This window comes from Anthonomus grandis, chromosome 3 (genome assembly GCF_022605725.1).
Source record: "Anthonomus grandis grandis chromosome 3, icAntGran1.3, whole genome shotgun sequence".
Lineage (NCBI taxonomy): Eukaryota > Metazoa > Arthropoda > Insecta > Coleoptera > Curculionidae > Anthonomus > Anthonomus grandis.
Genome location: NC_065548.1, coordinates 26,924,746 through 26,939,339, shown reverse-complemented (window position 1 = coordinate 26,939,339; position 14,594 = coordinate 26,924,746). Strand labels below are relative to the sequence as shown.

The 14,594-nt window shown below is 29.8% G+C and overlaps 1 protein-coding gene across 3 annotated transcripts in view; it reads right to left on the bottom strand.

The window, feature by feature from the left end:
* Nucleotides 1-14,594, bottom strand: part of LOC126734603 (neutral ceramidase) — a 294,220-nt gene that overhangs the window by 116,669 nt on the left and 162,957 nt on the right. For all 3 annotated transcript variants that reach the window (XM_050438295.1, XM_050438294.1, XM_050438296.1), the window contains exon 9: nucleotides 3,429-3,623. In XM_050438295.1, the coding sequence (XP_050294252.1) occupies nucleotides 3,429-3,623 (195 nt within the window). The remainder of the gene's footprint in view (nucleotides 1-3,428; nucleotides 3,624-14,594) is intronic.

The window sequence follows — 14,594 nt, the reverse complement described above, 5'->3', positions numbered from 1 at the left end:
TATATAGATGAAGCAAAGGAAAAATAAAGCTGTGTATCATCAGCATATCGCTGTACCTTGTAGAATTTAAGGTAATTAGTAAGATAATTAGTGTAAATATTAAGGAGTAGAGCTAGGAGATAAGATAAAGAGCCCAAAATTAAGTACATTAAATAATACCACAACTCACGCTGCGATGTTTTGATCTGCCTTCTAATGTCAGGCAGAAAATAGGCTAACAGCTAAACAGGCAGAAATGTATTATGTTAGTTAGATATGGAAATATCACTGTACAATATAAGTGTAGCATTTTAAGATTAAAGAAATTCATAAGTCGATAAAATCTTGCCGGTAGCCTTTGATTTTACTTTAAATAGATATTTTGTATCTTCTGATATATGACTGTCCCAAACGTAAAGAATGATTTTATAATTGGAAATGTTCTAATACTTCCGTAGTATTTATACATAATAGTATAATAGTAGTTGATTTCGTGGTTTATGAATTCTGGAATTTGTAAAAAGTGCCGATTTATAAAATTAGGATTATCAAATGTGGCAGGAATAGATTTTTTATTTTTTTTGCTGGGAATCTCTTTTACAATTATGAATTGTAAATTTAAGATATCTATTTTTCTGATTAGCTAGAGCTATATTAGTTTAATTTCTAATTTGTTTAAAGTATTCCTAGTACTCTTTGACACGTGTTTTTTTATATTTGCTAAATGCTTTAGTTTAATCATTTCTTCTGTATTATCTATCAGCCAGAATTGATTTCTACAGGAAGGTTTTCTGCAAGTTTTTAAGCAGCAGTAGCACGTCAAAAATATTAAGTACAGTTTCATAATGATACCGAATTTATAATAATATTATTATTGAAAATTTAATATATTTAAATAGTATTATCGAACTGTGTAATTTTCAAAAAGTATTTTAGTAAATTTTTTTTATGCGCGTAGGATTGATGAAGTTTACAGTTTACTGTCGGATCTATTACTTTGTAAAAGATAAAGTGCAAAATAACAAAAAATAATCTGAAATGGATTATTTTGAGCCAAAACTTTTAGGCTCAACACCTTCTGAAATCAATGTTACATCTAACAAGATATACACTTTTACTCATATATAATTTCTACATTTACTATTAATTCTGACCAGTATCCTTTAAAACATCTGTAATTTCGGAAAAAAAACATTTATGTGGTGACCTATATAAGGAATAACGTATTTTTTTCTTATCGATGTCTACGTGAATCTAGATCTGTTCAAAACTTTCGTAGGATCATGTAGATAGATGATTAAACGAAAATTAATCCATAATACAAAAACAACCCTACCTCTTGACTTTCTGTAACTTTTTACAAGATTATATCCACTTGTACTAATCCTAATAGAAGGTATATTTTAATTTAATCAGGTCTCCGGAATACTCAAAAAATCATGCTCTGCCATTCAATAGATCTACCAAATCTGCATGGTGATTGGATGGTGATCGTACATTTAAACACATAACATTAAGTTTTTCCATGTCTATATGGTCTATATGGTTTATACAAATAAATTTTCTGCGTTGATAATATGCAAGAAAGTATTTGAACTAAATAGCAACAAACTTTCTTATACAATTTTAACAAGTTGAAACCCACTCATAACTTAGAACTAAAGATAATATAATAATTTAAAAAAAAATTATTGTGTACTAAAAAAAATAATAAAAAATACGGTAAAAATACTTGCTACACGAGTACATTATTTTCGAATGTTTGTGACATCTTCATCTTCCGATTTTATGTTTACCCATTTTCCTACCAGCCTTGGAATAGGTTTTGCCACCCAGATAGTTTTTTTTCCCAGATTTTCTTTCGCATAGTTACGTAAATCTAACTTCTGTTTTACCAAATTTGCAGTTGGCTATCTCAACCAATTTCAAATGGCAATTTTGGAATGTTTCAGCTTCTTCTTCGTAAAAAAGACTTGGTTTCTTTTATATACACTTCACATATTTGACTATGACTGCTCTAGGTCTTAGTTCATTGAATTAACCAATCCAAAAGCAACATTCTGTGAAATTGACATTGGGTAAATCTAGATTAGTAGTTATGGTATTGTGTAAGTTCAGAATACTTTTAGGAATGGCATAAAAACGTATTGCTAAATTTAATACTTAACAAAATGCCGTTTTAAAATTTTAAAAATATTGAATAGTTCCGACGGATGGCGTTTTCAGAATTAAAATACGACGTTTCGTTTTTGAGATACGATCATCAACTTTTTCTTTTCAAATACGACCCTGGAATGATATAACTTATTTTGTTAAACTACATTTTTATAAAATCTATGGCCTATTAAACTTTTTTATCTGAGATTTTCCATAATTAAAAAAAAAATCTTAAAACGGGTCTGCTTGTTTTTTTTTTCAGTTCAATTTCAAATAACAAAGTATTATTTATTTTATTATACGACTTTAAATAACGTCATAAAAAAATAAAAAAAGATTTTTCTAGATTTCGGATTTTTCGGATCTTCGGAGCTCTTCGAAATTTTTTAAATTTTAAAACGGCATTTTGTTTAAGTGTTAAATTTAGCAACTTTGCCATAATTTATCCCATCTTATATCTCTTACGGTTTCCGGGATCCCAATCCCAATGATAAAGGTCGAATTTGGTCCACCCTGTACAGTCGAGTTTGGAATTTTATCCCAGATCAATAATTCTAAATTTTTAATTCATGTTCTGTTTTTGTCCGAAAGTTCTTCTTCAATAAGTTTAATTGCGTATAATAATATTTAACGGCTCCATTTGCTCTTGAAACTTTTTGGTAACGGTATCGGCGACTTGTTTGGCAATAGCTTCCATAAATATGGGATTTTGCATTATTTCGGTTATAATTTTTGTCGATATTTCTTTAAAAAATACTTTGTTTTTTTTTTAATTGACAAACATTAAGAACGCCGATGGTCCCAAAAATATATTACATTGATTAACTCTTTCTAGGATTCACCAGGGAGTAAAATTTTACGCAAATCCTCTGTGCTTAATAATGCAGTCAATGGAAAATTTTTAGCAAGAATTAGTATTGTCTCTGTAGATATGCGGGAACAGTAATCAAACACTATACTTATCAGTAAATAATGTCTACTCTAGAACGGACACAAATTTCTTATGCCATATTTGTATTTTATTTTTATACAATTTGACTTTCCCGCTAGTTGATACGTAGTTACACATAATAACAGAGTTCATGTGACGAAATTTGATATCCCAAGAATAGGACTATCTTTCTGAATATTGTAAATCAAAACAAAATTTTTCAATTATATACAATAGCAATTTACATATTTTTGTAATATTTTTGATCTGCTAAAATAAATTAGCATTTATTTATTTAACCTTATTTACCTTTAACATTATTCGTATTTTTAATAAAGTTGAAATTACTAAAGTTACTTACTCTGCCAGTGTTCATCAAAATCGGTTTAGGATAATGACACTCGATATCCTCAGGTTTCGGAGGAAAAATAAAATCCCTCACAATATTCCAAAAGGGATTATCGCTGGTCGATGCCTGCTTAAAATCAAATTCGCCAGGTCCATCAGTAGTGCCGGCTGCAAAAGCATAACCCATTGCCGGCAAACAACCTTTTACCTTAAAATAATAAACAGAAAATTGAATATAAAAATGTACACATCAGATAAAAAGTTTAAAACAATAATATTTTTGATTAAATTTTGTTTTTTGAATGTAGGTGTTGTTCATAAGAAAATAATGTGTTTAATAACATTCTTCTTATTACCTAATACAAATTTTGTTATGCAAAAATTAATATTAAAACGAATAAAAATAGCTCAAAGTCTAGATACTTATAAAGGTTACATATTAATTGTTACACTAATGTTATTTCAGGAATTAATTAATAGAGTTTCTCAGCCTAAAACCCAAAAGCAAATACAGGAATAGTTTGCATAATGTGCTCCCCATTATAATATAGAACTAGTAACACCCTAAATTATCTACATGTTCAAACACAATTGTTTATCTTTGGGATTAATTAAATAGTTTCAGGTATTGTAAAAGTACTTATGTATATTTTTTTATTTACTGCTCGAATTCCTGTTATTAATTTAAATTAAAATGATGAGAAGGGTAAGGAAAAAACTAAAGGATCCCTCGATAGGCTAGTATGTTATTAATACATGATACTTAACGAGTATGTTTGAAAATTGTAAAAAAAAATTAACTAAAAATTAAACACAGTATTTCAACACGAATACTAGTAAAACAGTTTTTTGAGGAGGAAGCAATGCTAACTACACTGGCTTCTCTGAAGCTTTCACTGGCAAAACTGAAAGGGGTGGATTCACAGTGAATTGGTGTTAATCAAATGAAATAAACCAATCAAATCAAATAGCTACAGTTTTTTATTTTTTCTGATGTGCTTTTAGTTATATTTCAGTGTTATTTTCATTGTACCGTCTTTGTTAATGAATGACTTTGTGGAAGTGGTTAATTATGGCTGAAGTTGCCAATGACCTTAAACTTTAGTAGATTGGGAAAATCAAGGAAGTAAGTACGTTACAGAAGAATGGTCATGCTTTGGGTAACCGGTCTTTTATGTAATAGAAGCAGTTCAGATCTCAGTGATAAAATTAATTAAATATATTCCTAAATTGTCATCAAAAATTTATATCATTACTTGATATACAGAGTGTCTCAAAAATATACCGACAACTTCAACGGGTAGTAGAGTATTATAAAAAATATTTTTTGTTTAGTAAACATATCAAATGAGCCATTTGGGCTCTACAGCAAAAGAACTGTTTTTGACACAATTATTTTGCTCATTAACTAAATCGGTGTTTGCAGTGTAGTTTAATTATTATTTTGTTTATAAACGAATTAATTTTTATTTGAAATAATTGCCGAAAATGCCGACCATTTGCTTCAACGCAAAGATTGCACCGTTGGTTCACTAAGCCGCAAATTCTTTGGAACATTCCGAGAATAACTTCTACAGCCAGCCATTATCCTAACTAGCAGATCTTCATCATTAGGAACACGTGTTTAATAGATCAACCTTTTCAGATAAACCCAAAGAAAAAAATTCAGGCGGTTGAGATCAGGAGAACGCGCGAGCCAGGCAACGAGACCTGCTGTTCCAATCCACCGTTAAATCACTGATCTAAATCAAGGAAATGGCTGATCTAAATACCGATGCATGTCGCACTGTATTTAGATCATTTTTGAAGAAATAAAAAACGTCTACGCCTTAGTGCTCCAGTTTCTCCAAGGCGACTATGTAGAAGAAAAGTTGTATGATGAGATCACCTACAATTTGGATACCTCTCTTAATATAAGCAAGCTACTTCTCTGACATTACACATTGTCCTTCAAATAAGATAGTTAATGAAAATGTCTAATAGAACTATTATTAGTGCACCGCTAAATCATAATTGTTACTATTAATCGCGCATGTCCTGCACACATTTGGTATATTTTGGGCATTTTACCGGCAAGGAGAAACAGGGACGATTGACTAGCAATCAGGTTAAGAAGGACGTGAGTGCCGAGTCCAACAATTTTACGAAACCTGAAATAAAGACTTTTTAATTTGTATTTGCTTGTGACAGTGAGGCTTATGAAGTTGGTAGTTATATAAAGGGAAGTCCCTATCTATAGTGAAGACTGAAGACCATTGGTATGTGCCCTTTACTTCAAACATTTAAAATCATGTGTGTATGTAACGTACAATTCGTTTGAACCATATCATTTACTAAAATTACAGTCCACTATTACATTTTCTTATTATATCTTGATGGTTGTGCGTTAATAACTATGACAAATGTCAACTAATCCCTAAAATAAAGTTATTGATATTCCTAAGCCGGAAATGTTCGGAATATGGATGATAAAAAAATATTTTCTGCGCTGTAAATAGCAATTTAGTTGATGATAAAGTGCCAAAAAAAGTTTTTTGCTCTAGGGCCCAAATGGCCGATATTTGTGGACTTCATTTGCGGGCCTATGTTTACTGGACAAAAAAATATTTATTTTGATGTGTCCGACCACCCCTTGAAGTTTGTTGGTATACATTTTATTATTATTATTATTATTATTATTATTATTATTATTATTATTATTATTATTATTATTATTATTATTATTATTATTATTATTATTATTATTATTATTATTATTATTATTAAATTATTCTCATAAATTCTTGTGGTTGGTGTGGATTTAGAATGCTACGGAAAAAATACTATTATTCGGAATTCATCAAACTTGTGCATAAAGTAATATTTTTGGGATGACCGACATACACATATCTATATAATGACTTAAATACCAAACGGTAATGAAGATTTCTCCAAGGCTTTTGATACTATATATCATGACATAAAAAACAGATCTGCGTAAAAAATCTCGTTAAGTACTCGCAATATGTTAAGTTGACAAGGAATAAGTCATATATCGCTCAGGCTAAAAAGTCATATTACTACTTAGTGAAGCCTTAATTTTAATTTTTTGCCAAGGGTTTTGTTTTTAATCTGCTTGTATTTACTTTGTTAGTTAAGGACTTATGTATAATTCTTATAGGGAGTCTCTTCTTGGTTATTTTTAATTGCGTTTGATGTAATACATTCCACTCTATATAACATCCGCATTAACCCTGGCGCTGCCAATTAAATTAATGGCAAAATGTCAAACATATGCAGCCTTTAAATAGATTTTTAACATGGCTATAGAGACCAAAGGAAAATTGCTATAGGAACTTCATTACCAAAGAACAAATAGGATTTACATATTTCTTAGTTGAGGATCACAAGTTGTAAGTGATTCATTAATTTAAGAATTGCCCTGCATTTTTTTTAGCCTGGAAAACTCTTCAATAATTTAATGTTTGTTCAAATAATGATTTGAATATTTCAGATAATTTACTTAATACCAACGATATATACTCATTTTTTAATAAATTATGATTTAGTGAATTTGCAGAACACGTCAGGCTGTTTTTCTAAAATTAATTTTTACAATCAAAATATTTATAACGACAATATTTAGTTTAATTTTAATTCAGCTAGTGTTGCTCAAATTAATAAAATACTAAATAGATGTAGATGGAAGAGCCAAATACTTAAATATCGCTTTCCCTTTTTGGTTTTACGTTTAAGTTTATCTTGCACACATAGTCAATTGTTGTATAGAACAGAATTATTTTGCTGATCAGTGGAAATTATCAATAGGTAAGCCATTTCCGAAAGTAAAACATCCAACTAACTATGGTGATCTAAGAATAATAAATATATTATCGGCTTTGTCAAAGGCTTTCGAAAGGGTTTTGTGTAATCAGTTGATTAAATACTGCGGTGTAAATAAAATTATCCCGGAAACTTAGTGTGGGTTTAGAAAGGATTTGAGTACTGATGTTGCCCTAATTAGAGTTACTGAATTGGAGTTATGACATAATAACGTCAATCGATAAAAAGTTGTCTACTGCTTTGATTCTGTTAGACTTTTCAGAAGCGTTTGACACGATCAACCACGAACTTTTATTGACGAAATTGAAATTTTATGGACTTCTAGTTCGGTAATATTGATTAAATCATATCTTCATAACAGATTTCAAAAAATAATTATTTTTCCGAAGAAGCTACAATTTTATCAGGCGCACCTCAAGGATCAATCCTGGGACCATTATTATTCATAATCTACACCTCAGATATACTAAAATCATTAAAGTACAGTAAACTGAGCTTTTGCCGATGATACCCAGGTTTAACTTTACTTCAATCATCAGGATTATTTGCCTGCATCCTCTTTAATAAACCATGAACTGAATTTATTTAATCAGCTTTCTTCTTGTCATAATCTAAAACTTAACCCTTTTAAATCAAAGGTTATGATTTTTGGACCTAATATTTTTTTTTTAAATAATTTAAATATCTTATTAAATGATGTTTCTCTTCCCAAGATAGATCGTGCAAGAAATTTAGACATTGTCTTGGATACTGAGTTGAGGTTTCGCGAATATGTTAAATTGTTAATTCAGAAGTCATTTTTATTGTTAAAAATTCTATATAATAGTCGGCAGGTTCTTAGTTTTCACTTAAGGAAAATGCCTTGTGAATCTCTCATCCTGTCCAACTTCAAGTACTGTGATTTTATTTATGGTTCTTGCTTAGACATTGCACATAAAAATCGTATTTAGAAAGTTCAAAATAATTGCTCACGGCTAATATTTGGATTACTAAGGTACGTCACATTTTTTATATTACATTTCATATAGTCTATTTAAAATGAATTCAAACAGCAAAAAAAACAAATTACAATGAATAAGCGGCATCTTCTTTATAAAGCATAGGCGTGCAAAAAATAAAGAGCTATTATTTCTTAAAATATTTTAAAAATCCATTAATTGGTTATATTTATTAAAATTTTAATGGCCATAATTATGCACCGTGGTATTTAAGCTCCGCTTTAGGCTTAAGCCTTCGATTTTACATGTAAAATCAGTGGCTTAAGCCTAAAGCGGAGCTTAAAGACAACGGTACATATAGCCATAAATCACTCTATTTTAGGATAGTTATTGCCTGTAATGTTACGCATGTTTTATTATTTACCTAATATTTTATATACTTTTTTTAGTAGTTTTGTTATAACATATTAAACTTAAATTTGAATAGGTACCCTGTATAGATAAAAACTAGTTATATTCAGTAAAAGTAAGCGATGTATGGATAATGTAATTCAAATGATTTATAGGAGCATTTATAAACTTATTATATTTATTATTATTCATTATACTTAGTAATTAAAATGTTTATAAAAAAACTCAAAATTCACTGTTTGAATCTTCGGAACTAGAGTCCAAACTTGGATTTATAATAATGGGGTTAACATGAGGTAAAATACCATACTCATTCTCTTTTTCAATAACACTGCGAACACAATTCCTCCATATGTCTGTTTTATTAATTTCTTCTACAACTGCCCTTATAGTTTCTAATACGAAAGTATCGTTAGTTGGAGATTGATTATATATTCTAATTTGGTCCTTTAAAGTAGCCCAAATCATCTCTATGGGATTAAAAATACAGTAATACGGCGGTAGACGTAATACGGTGTGGTCATTTGCTTCGTAGAGTTTATCGATAACGTATTCTTTTTTAAAATGTTCATTTTTTATGAATTCCAATAAAATTTTCTTTGTGGCTTTTTGTGGAATGCTCATATTTTTGCTTTCCATAAATTTAAGAATTTCATCCTTTTTTGTGGAATTATTTGGGATTTTTTTATGCTAACGCGAATGGTACGACGCGTTGTCCATCACAATCACCGAGTTTTCAGGTAAATTGGGAATCAATTGCTCAGCAAACCATTTTTCAAATAGATTGGCTGCCATGTCCTCATGGTAATCAGCCGACGAATCCTTTATATGTTTGGTCGACAATAACAACGCATTGGGGATGAAGCCGTTATCACCACCTGCGTGTAAAATAACACGTTTACCGCGAGAACTTGGTCCACTTAGTGAGCACTTTTTAGTGGCGTCCACCCAACCATACTTAACGACATCATGAGTATCATACCAAGTTTCATCTAGGTAAGCTATGTTCCTGTTTAATTGACGGTATTCCTTTATTTTTTTTAAATATTCCTGTTGCCATGTTACAATTCGAGGAGATTCCATAATAACCATCCTTTTATCTAACTTTTTATATTTAAATTCACATTCTACTAATACACAACGTAATGTAGCAAGACTTTTATATTTAGAGTCGGGATAATCCGTTAGTAGCTTTCTTTGAATGTCTTCTAATGCTGGAACTTTGTTTTCACTATAAAATTGATAAATAGATCGACGAATAACATTTTTGTCGCTATCATCAATTTTTCTAAGTTTTTTATCACATTTTTTTCGTTTTACAGAATGATCAATGACATTTCTTGCTTTTATCACGCTGTAAACGGTGGTACGAGCCAGCTTAGTAAGCTCACAAATTTTTGTTAAAATTTGATTTTGTGAGGCTTCAGGTATTTCACTTTTCAAGCAATTAAAAATATTTAATATTAGCTGCTGTGATTGAACATGTAGGTCTTTATTTAAAAATTCGTTATGTTCCGGCCTTTCAGCTTCGTTATCTGACACATCAAAGGGTCTCCACAATGCCATCTTGGTCGTATAATTTACGAAAATTAACGACAAAAAAACGTATTTAGCAACAAAAACAGCAACACAGCAACAACAACAGCAGCAACAACACAGCAACAACAGCAAAAACAGAACCAAAAAAGGCTTATAAAAAGAACTGCCAAAAACTACAAAATAAAGCGATAAAGAAACAACAATAAGGGAGCACACTTTTAAGTACCTGCCAAACAGATATTTAAATATAAAATAATAGAAATTAGAAATAAGTTTGATCGTTGAACGGTCCGGACCCTGGTGATTCTGTGGCATAGAGAAATGAATATTAAAAGAGTGTTCGAAAGGTAGCCTAACCTGATCATCAAGTTCTAAAACTTAAATGCAAGGCTACTACTTGTTCTAATACATACTATTGGCCTATTGAGGATTCATACAAAAATAAAATTTTCTTTAAATTTCCTGAAAGTGACATTATTAGGAAGTCCGAATGGTTTAAAATATTTGGTTTAAGCCCAACCTCAACAAGGTGTTATTTATGTCAAGACCATTTTAATGATATTTCATTTACTAGTACTATACATACTCGTTAACGAAAGTGTGCTCTCCCAATTGCTGGCCCAAGTATTATTCAAAATGCCCCAGTACTGGTTGAGGCACGAGTACCTTGGGAAGATACATTGACTTTATTACCTGCTATCATAATCCAGAAATCTCAATATAATGTTCAGAATGAACATAATTATGCTAGACCACTTTTTACTAGGTCTGATGAAAGGTATCATCAGTGCTTTGCTGATAGAAAGTACCAAAAGCACAATAAGTGAAACAACTTCCATTCTACCAGGTCACTACTCAAAGAGGTACCTCACCTCGATAAGATGGGAGTAAGATCCAGGGATTCTCCTTAAATATTTAAGAAAAAGGACTGATGACATCTAGAATTTAGGGTATACATCAGTGTCAACTAATTTTTAATATCATACTCTCCATAAAGAATATTTTAATTACAGGGTTAGTTTCTATATATTACCACTCCCCTAACATTGTTGGGTACCCTCTGTTCAAAAAAGTAGGTAGTAAACGTAAAATTCTTAGGGCATATTTTTAAAAAATATAGTTCTTATGTCTATAAATAATTAATTTATAAATCTGATAAATTGTAATTTTTGTATCATATCCTCAAAATGTAGAAAAAGCAAAATACATACCATGGACAGTGTTGTGCTAAAGCAGCACAAAAACAAATTGTATCAGGATCCCTTTTAAGACAATAAATTATAAACTTACTTTACAATTGACTTTAATTCTACCCCTACCCTTGTTAATTTGTTGATAATAGTGAAATTAACATTGTTAGTATCGAGCATTTAATTCTCAAAATAGGACTTAATATATTATACTTAAATCTCTAAAATATTGTCTTACATAATTAACCCATTAAATCTTTTTTTAATAGCGTATTGGGCTGTAAAATCTCCTTCACATTCTCTAAAAATCAATGAAAAAGTGCATTATTAACAATTAATTTTTTTGAAGGGCGTTAATGCAATAACTTAACAGCTTAAAAGCAAATTTGATAAATTTAATGTCAAAAAACTAAAGAATTCAATTAAAAATTTTTAAAAATAAACTTAAATTACATATATCACTCTTAGCCTCTTCAAAAATTAAATTATTACACTTGCACTATTTCATAATTTTTTAGAGTTTGTGATCGAGATTCACAGCCTTTACGCTATTAAAAATTGATTTAGTGGGTCAATAATTTTAAATTTCGCGCCATTCTAAAATTTTGAATAGCACGCCTTTCATTTCTATGACGGATCGGTATTACAGTAGACTATTTTACCGACTGTGACAAATGTTAATTATTTTAATTCGGTTAGACCGCATCCGTGATGCTGCAGTCGAGTTTAGGGTAAAGATGGTGCCTACTTGTTACTATGGGATTAAACCCTCTTATACTTTTAATTACTCTATGTTTCGTGGCCAGACAGCCTAAAGTATACCAGAACAGCTCACATATATTTTGTTTATTTTTTTCAGTACCTTGTTGTGGATTCTTGACCGTTCCCCAATTTTAGCGCTGTTCGAATTCATTTTAAATAGACACATTTAAAGAGCTTAACTGGTTAAGGATGGACAGACGCAGAGAGTTACACTTAGGTAATTTTTTTTTTTAGTTTTTTTAAACTCGTCCCTTCCCTCCACTTTACGGAATAAAATTGTTCCTCGTTTAAACGTTCACACAAGAGTGATCCGATTTCCGGAGAGGATGACACTTCCTCGTCATTCGACTGCATTGTTTCAACGTTCTTTTACGTACAATGCCATTAAACTCTACAACAACTTACCAACTGAATTGTCAACTTTAGATCAGAAGTCATTTAAATCAAAGTTTAAAAAATATCTTTTACATTTAACGTTCAACCTGTCATTTAGGCCTTCAATTATTTATTTTATTTTTGGCAATTTTTTAAATTTTATATTAAGCTATTTAATATTTATTTAAATTATAATATATATTGTTCTTTATTTGAGTATTTAATAAATTTAATAGAGTTAATCTTTATATTGTACCTTAAGTTTATGACCGTTAAATAGGGTTTAGTTAAGTAGTCTTAGGTAGACTGCGCCCTGCTTCTCAGGTACTTAATTACAGAATGTTATTATTGTTAACCTTATATGTAAATTTTTAATAAAAGACATTTATTATTATTATTATATTAAATTTATAAAATTAGAGCTTAATAAACTATTCAAATTCTTTTAGGAAAAAATTTGATAGAGATGGCTGACAGTCTATATGGTGGTATTATTACCCAGTTATTATTTTATGTAGTCACAAATGCAAATGCATTTAGACCAGATCATTTGACTTTGAGAAAACATAAATATTGCATTTTTTAAATTTGATGATCATCATTTTCAATCGATCTTCCATAAAAACCAGAATCAAAACCGCTACCCCTTCATACAATTTACCATATTCCAGTCTTTGAATTTCATGTGGAGCAAGAATAATAAAATGCAGAAAAATCAGCAATGATATAGAAGAATTAGAGTGCCCGCAGTCAGAAAAAAAGTTTTTTAAATGAAAATTTTATGCAAAAACAGAATGTTCCATAAAATACAATAGACTTTTGTCAATATACAAAACATTTTGTCAACAAAACTGTTATAGTGATGTACCGCTGCCAGATCAATCAACTATTAGGAAATTGTTTTATAGTATTGAGTGCAATTCTGGTTTTCTTGACTTATCATTTGAACTGCTACAAAAGAAATCTGAGGAAGCTATAATTGTCATTGATTTTGTTGATTGGTATAAAAGTTGTGGGAATATGTAGATATTGGCATTCCATTCAATAACGATTAACTTAAAGTTATCGCTAAAGACTTAATCATAAATATTGTTTGTCATCAATTTCCATGGAAATTACACTTTGCTACTTTTTTATTAAATCCTGAAATGACAAGGAAAATGCAAAGATTCCGCAAGAGGCATATTATAAGATTAGCACAGAGGAATATTATAGTCACTTTAATTATCTGTAATAGCCCAACAGCCCATTTTGCGGTATTTAGTATTAAGTGTTTAGTTGTGACCCTTCTGAGGCTTTTGGAAATTTGGAGCCAAGTTTGCTATGCTATAAAAATGAAATAAAAATATTAAGTATTTTAGATGCATTTTATATACTTAAAATAATGAGAAATCACCTAGTACATTTGAAAATAATGAAAGACTAAATGAAAATTATATTAAATGGAGAAAACAAGAGACCTTAACATTAGGTTCTATAACATCTATAATTAACTTCCCTTAGAACTTAGAAATAAGCCCGATAACAAAATTAAAAGTAGAATCCACGACTGGATGTTAGATGATAACGTCACACATAGTACTGTTTATTTTTCTTCCTGTTTTTGTCAATTTCTTTCCCCTAATTTAATTTAATTTAATTCTATTTTATTTTTTGAATCACTTTTGTTTCTATAATATTTTCTTATAAATTGTTTTATTTTAATTAATTAATTTGGAGAGACAGGAAATGCACACGCATAATTTTTAAAATACCATTGTGCATTGGATGTTTTTAGCGGTTAAGCAGTTGTTATTTTGTAATGTTATAATGTATGAATGTATTATCTGCTGAATATATTGGTCACAAATTATTTAAAAGGTATATTGATGTTTTCAAGCAAACTATGAAGGGATATAATATATATGGAATATTTTCCATATTTTCTATAATGCGGCTTTTGTTTAATGCTAAAACAAACAGTATTAGATATTTACTAAAGTACGAGTATTACACTTATTTTAGGTATCTTTCGCAGACCAAACCCTATCTCAAAATGTATCTGATGCTATAAAGTATTTAAGAGTAAATATATATTTCAATGAAAGCAAAGCCACAACGAATTTTATATCCAGAATCAATAGAATATTTAATAGTTTGAAC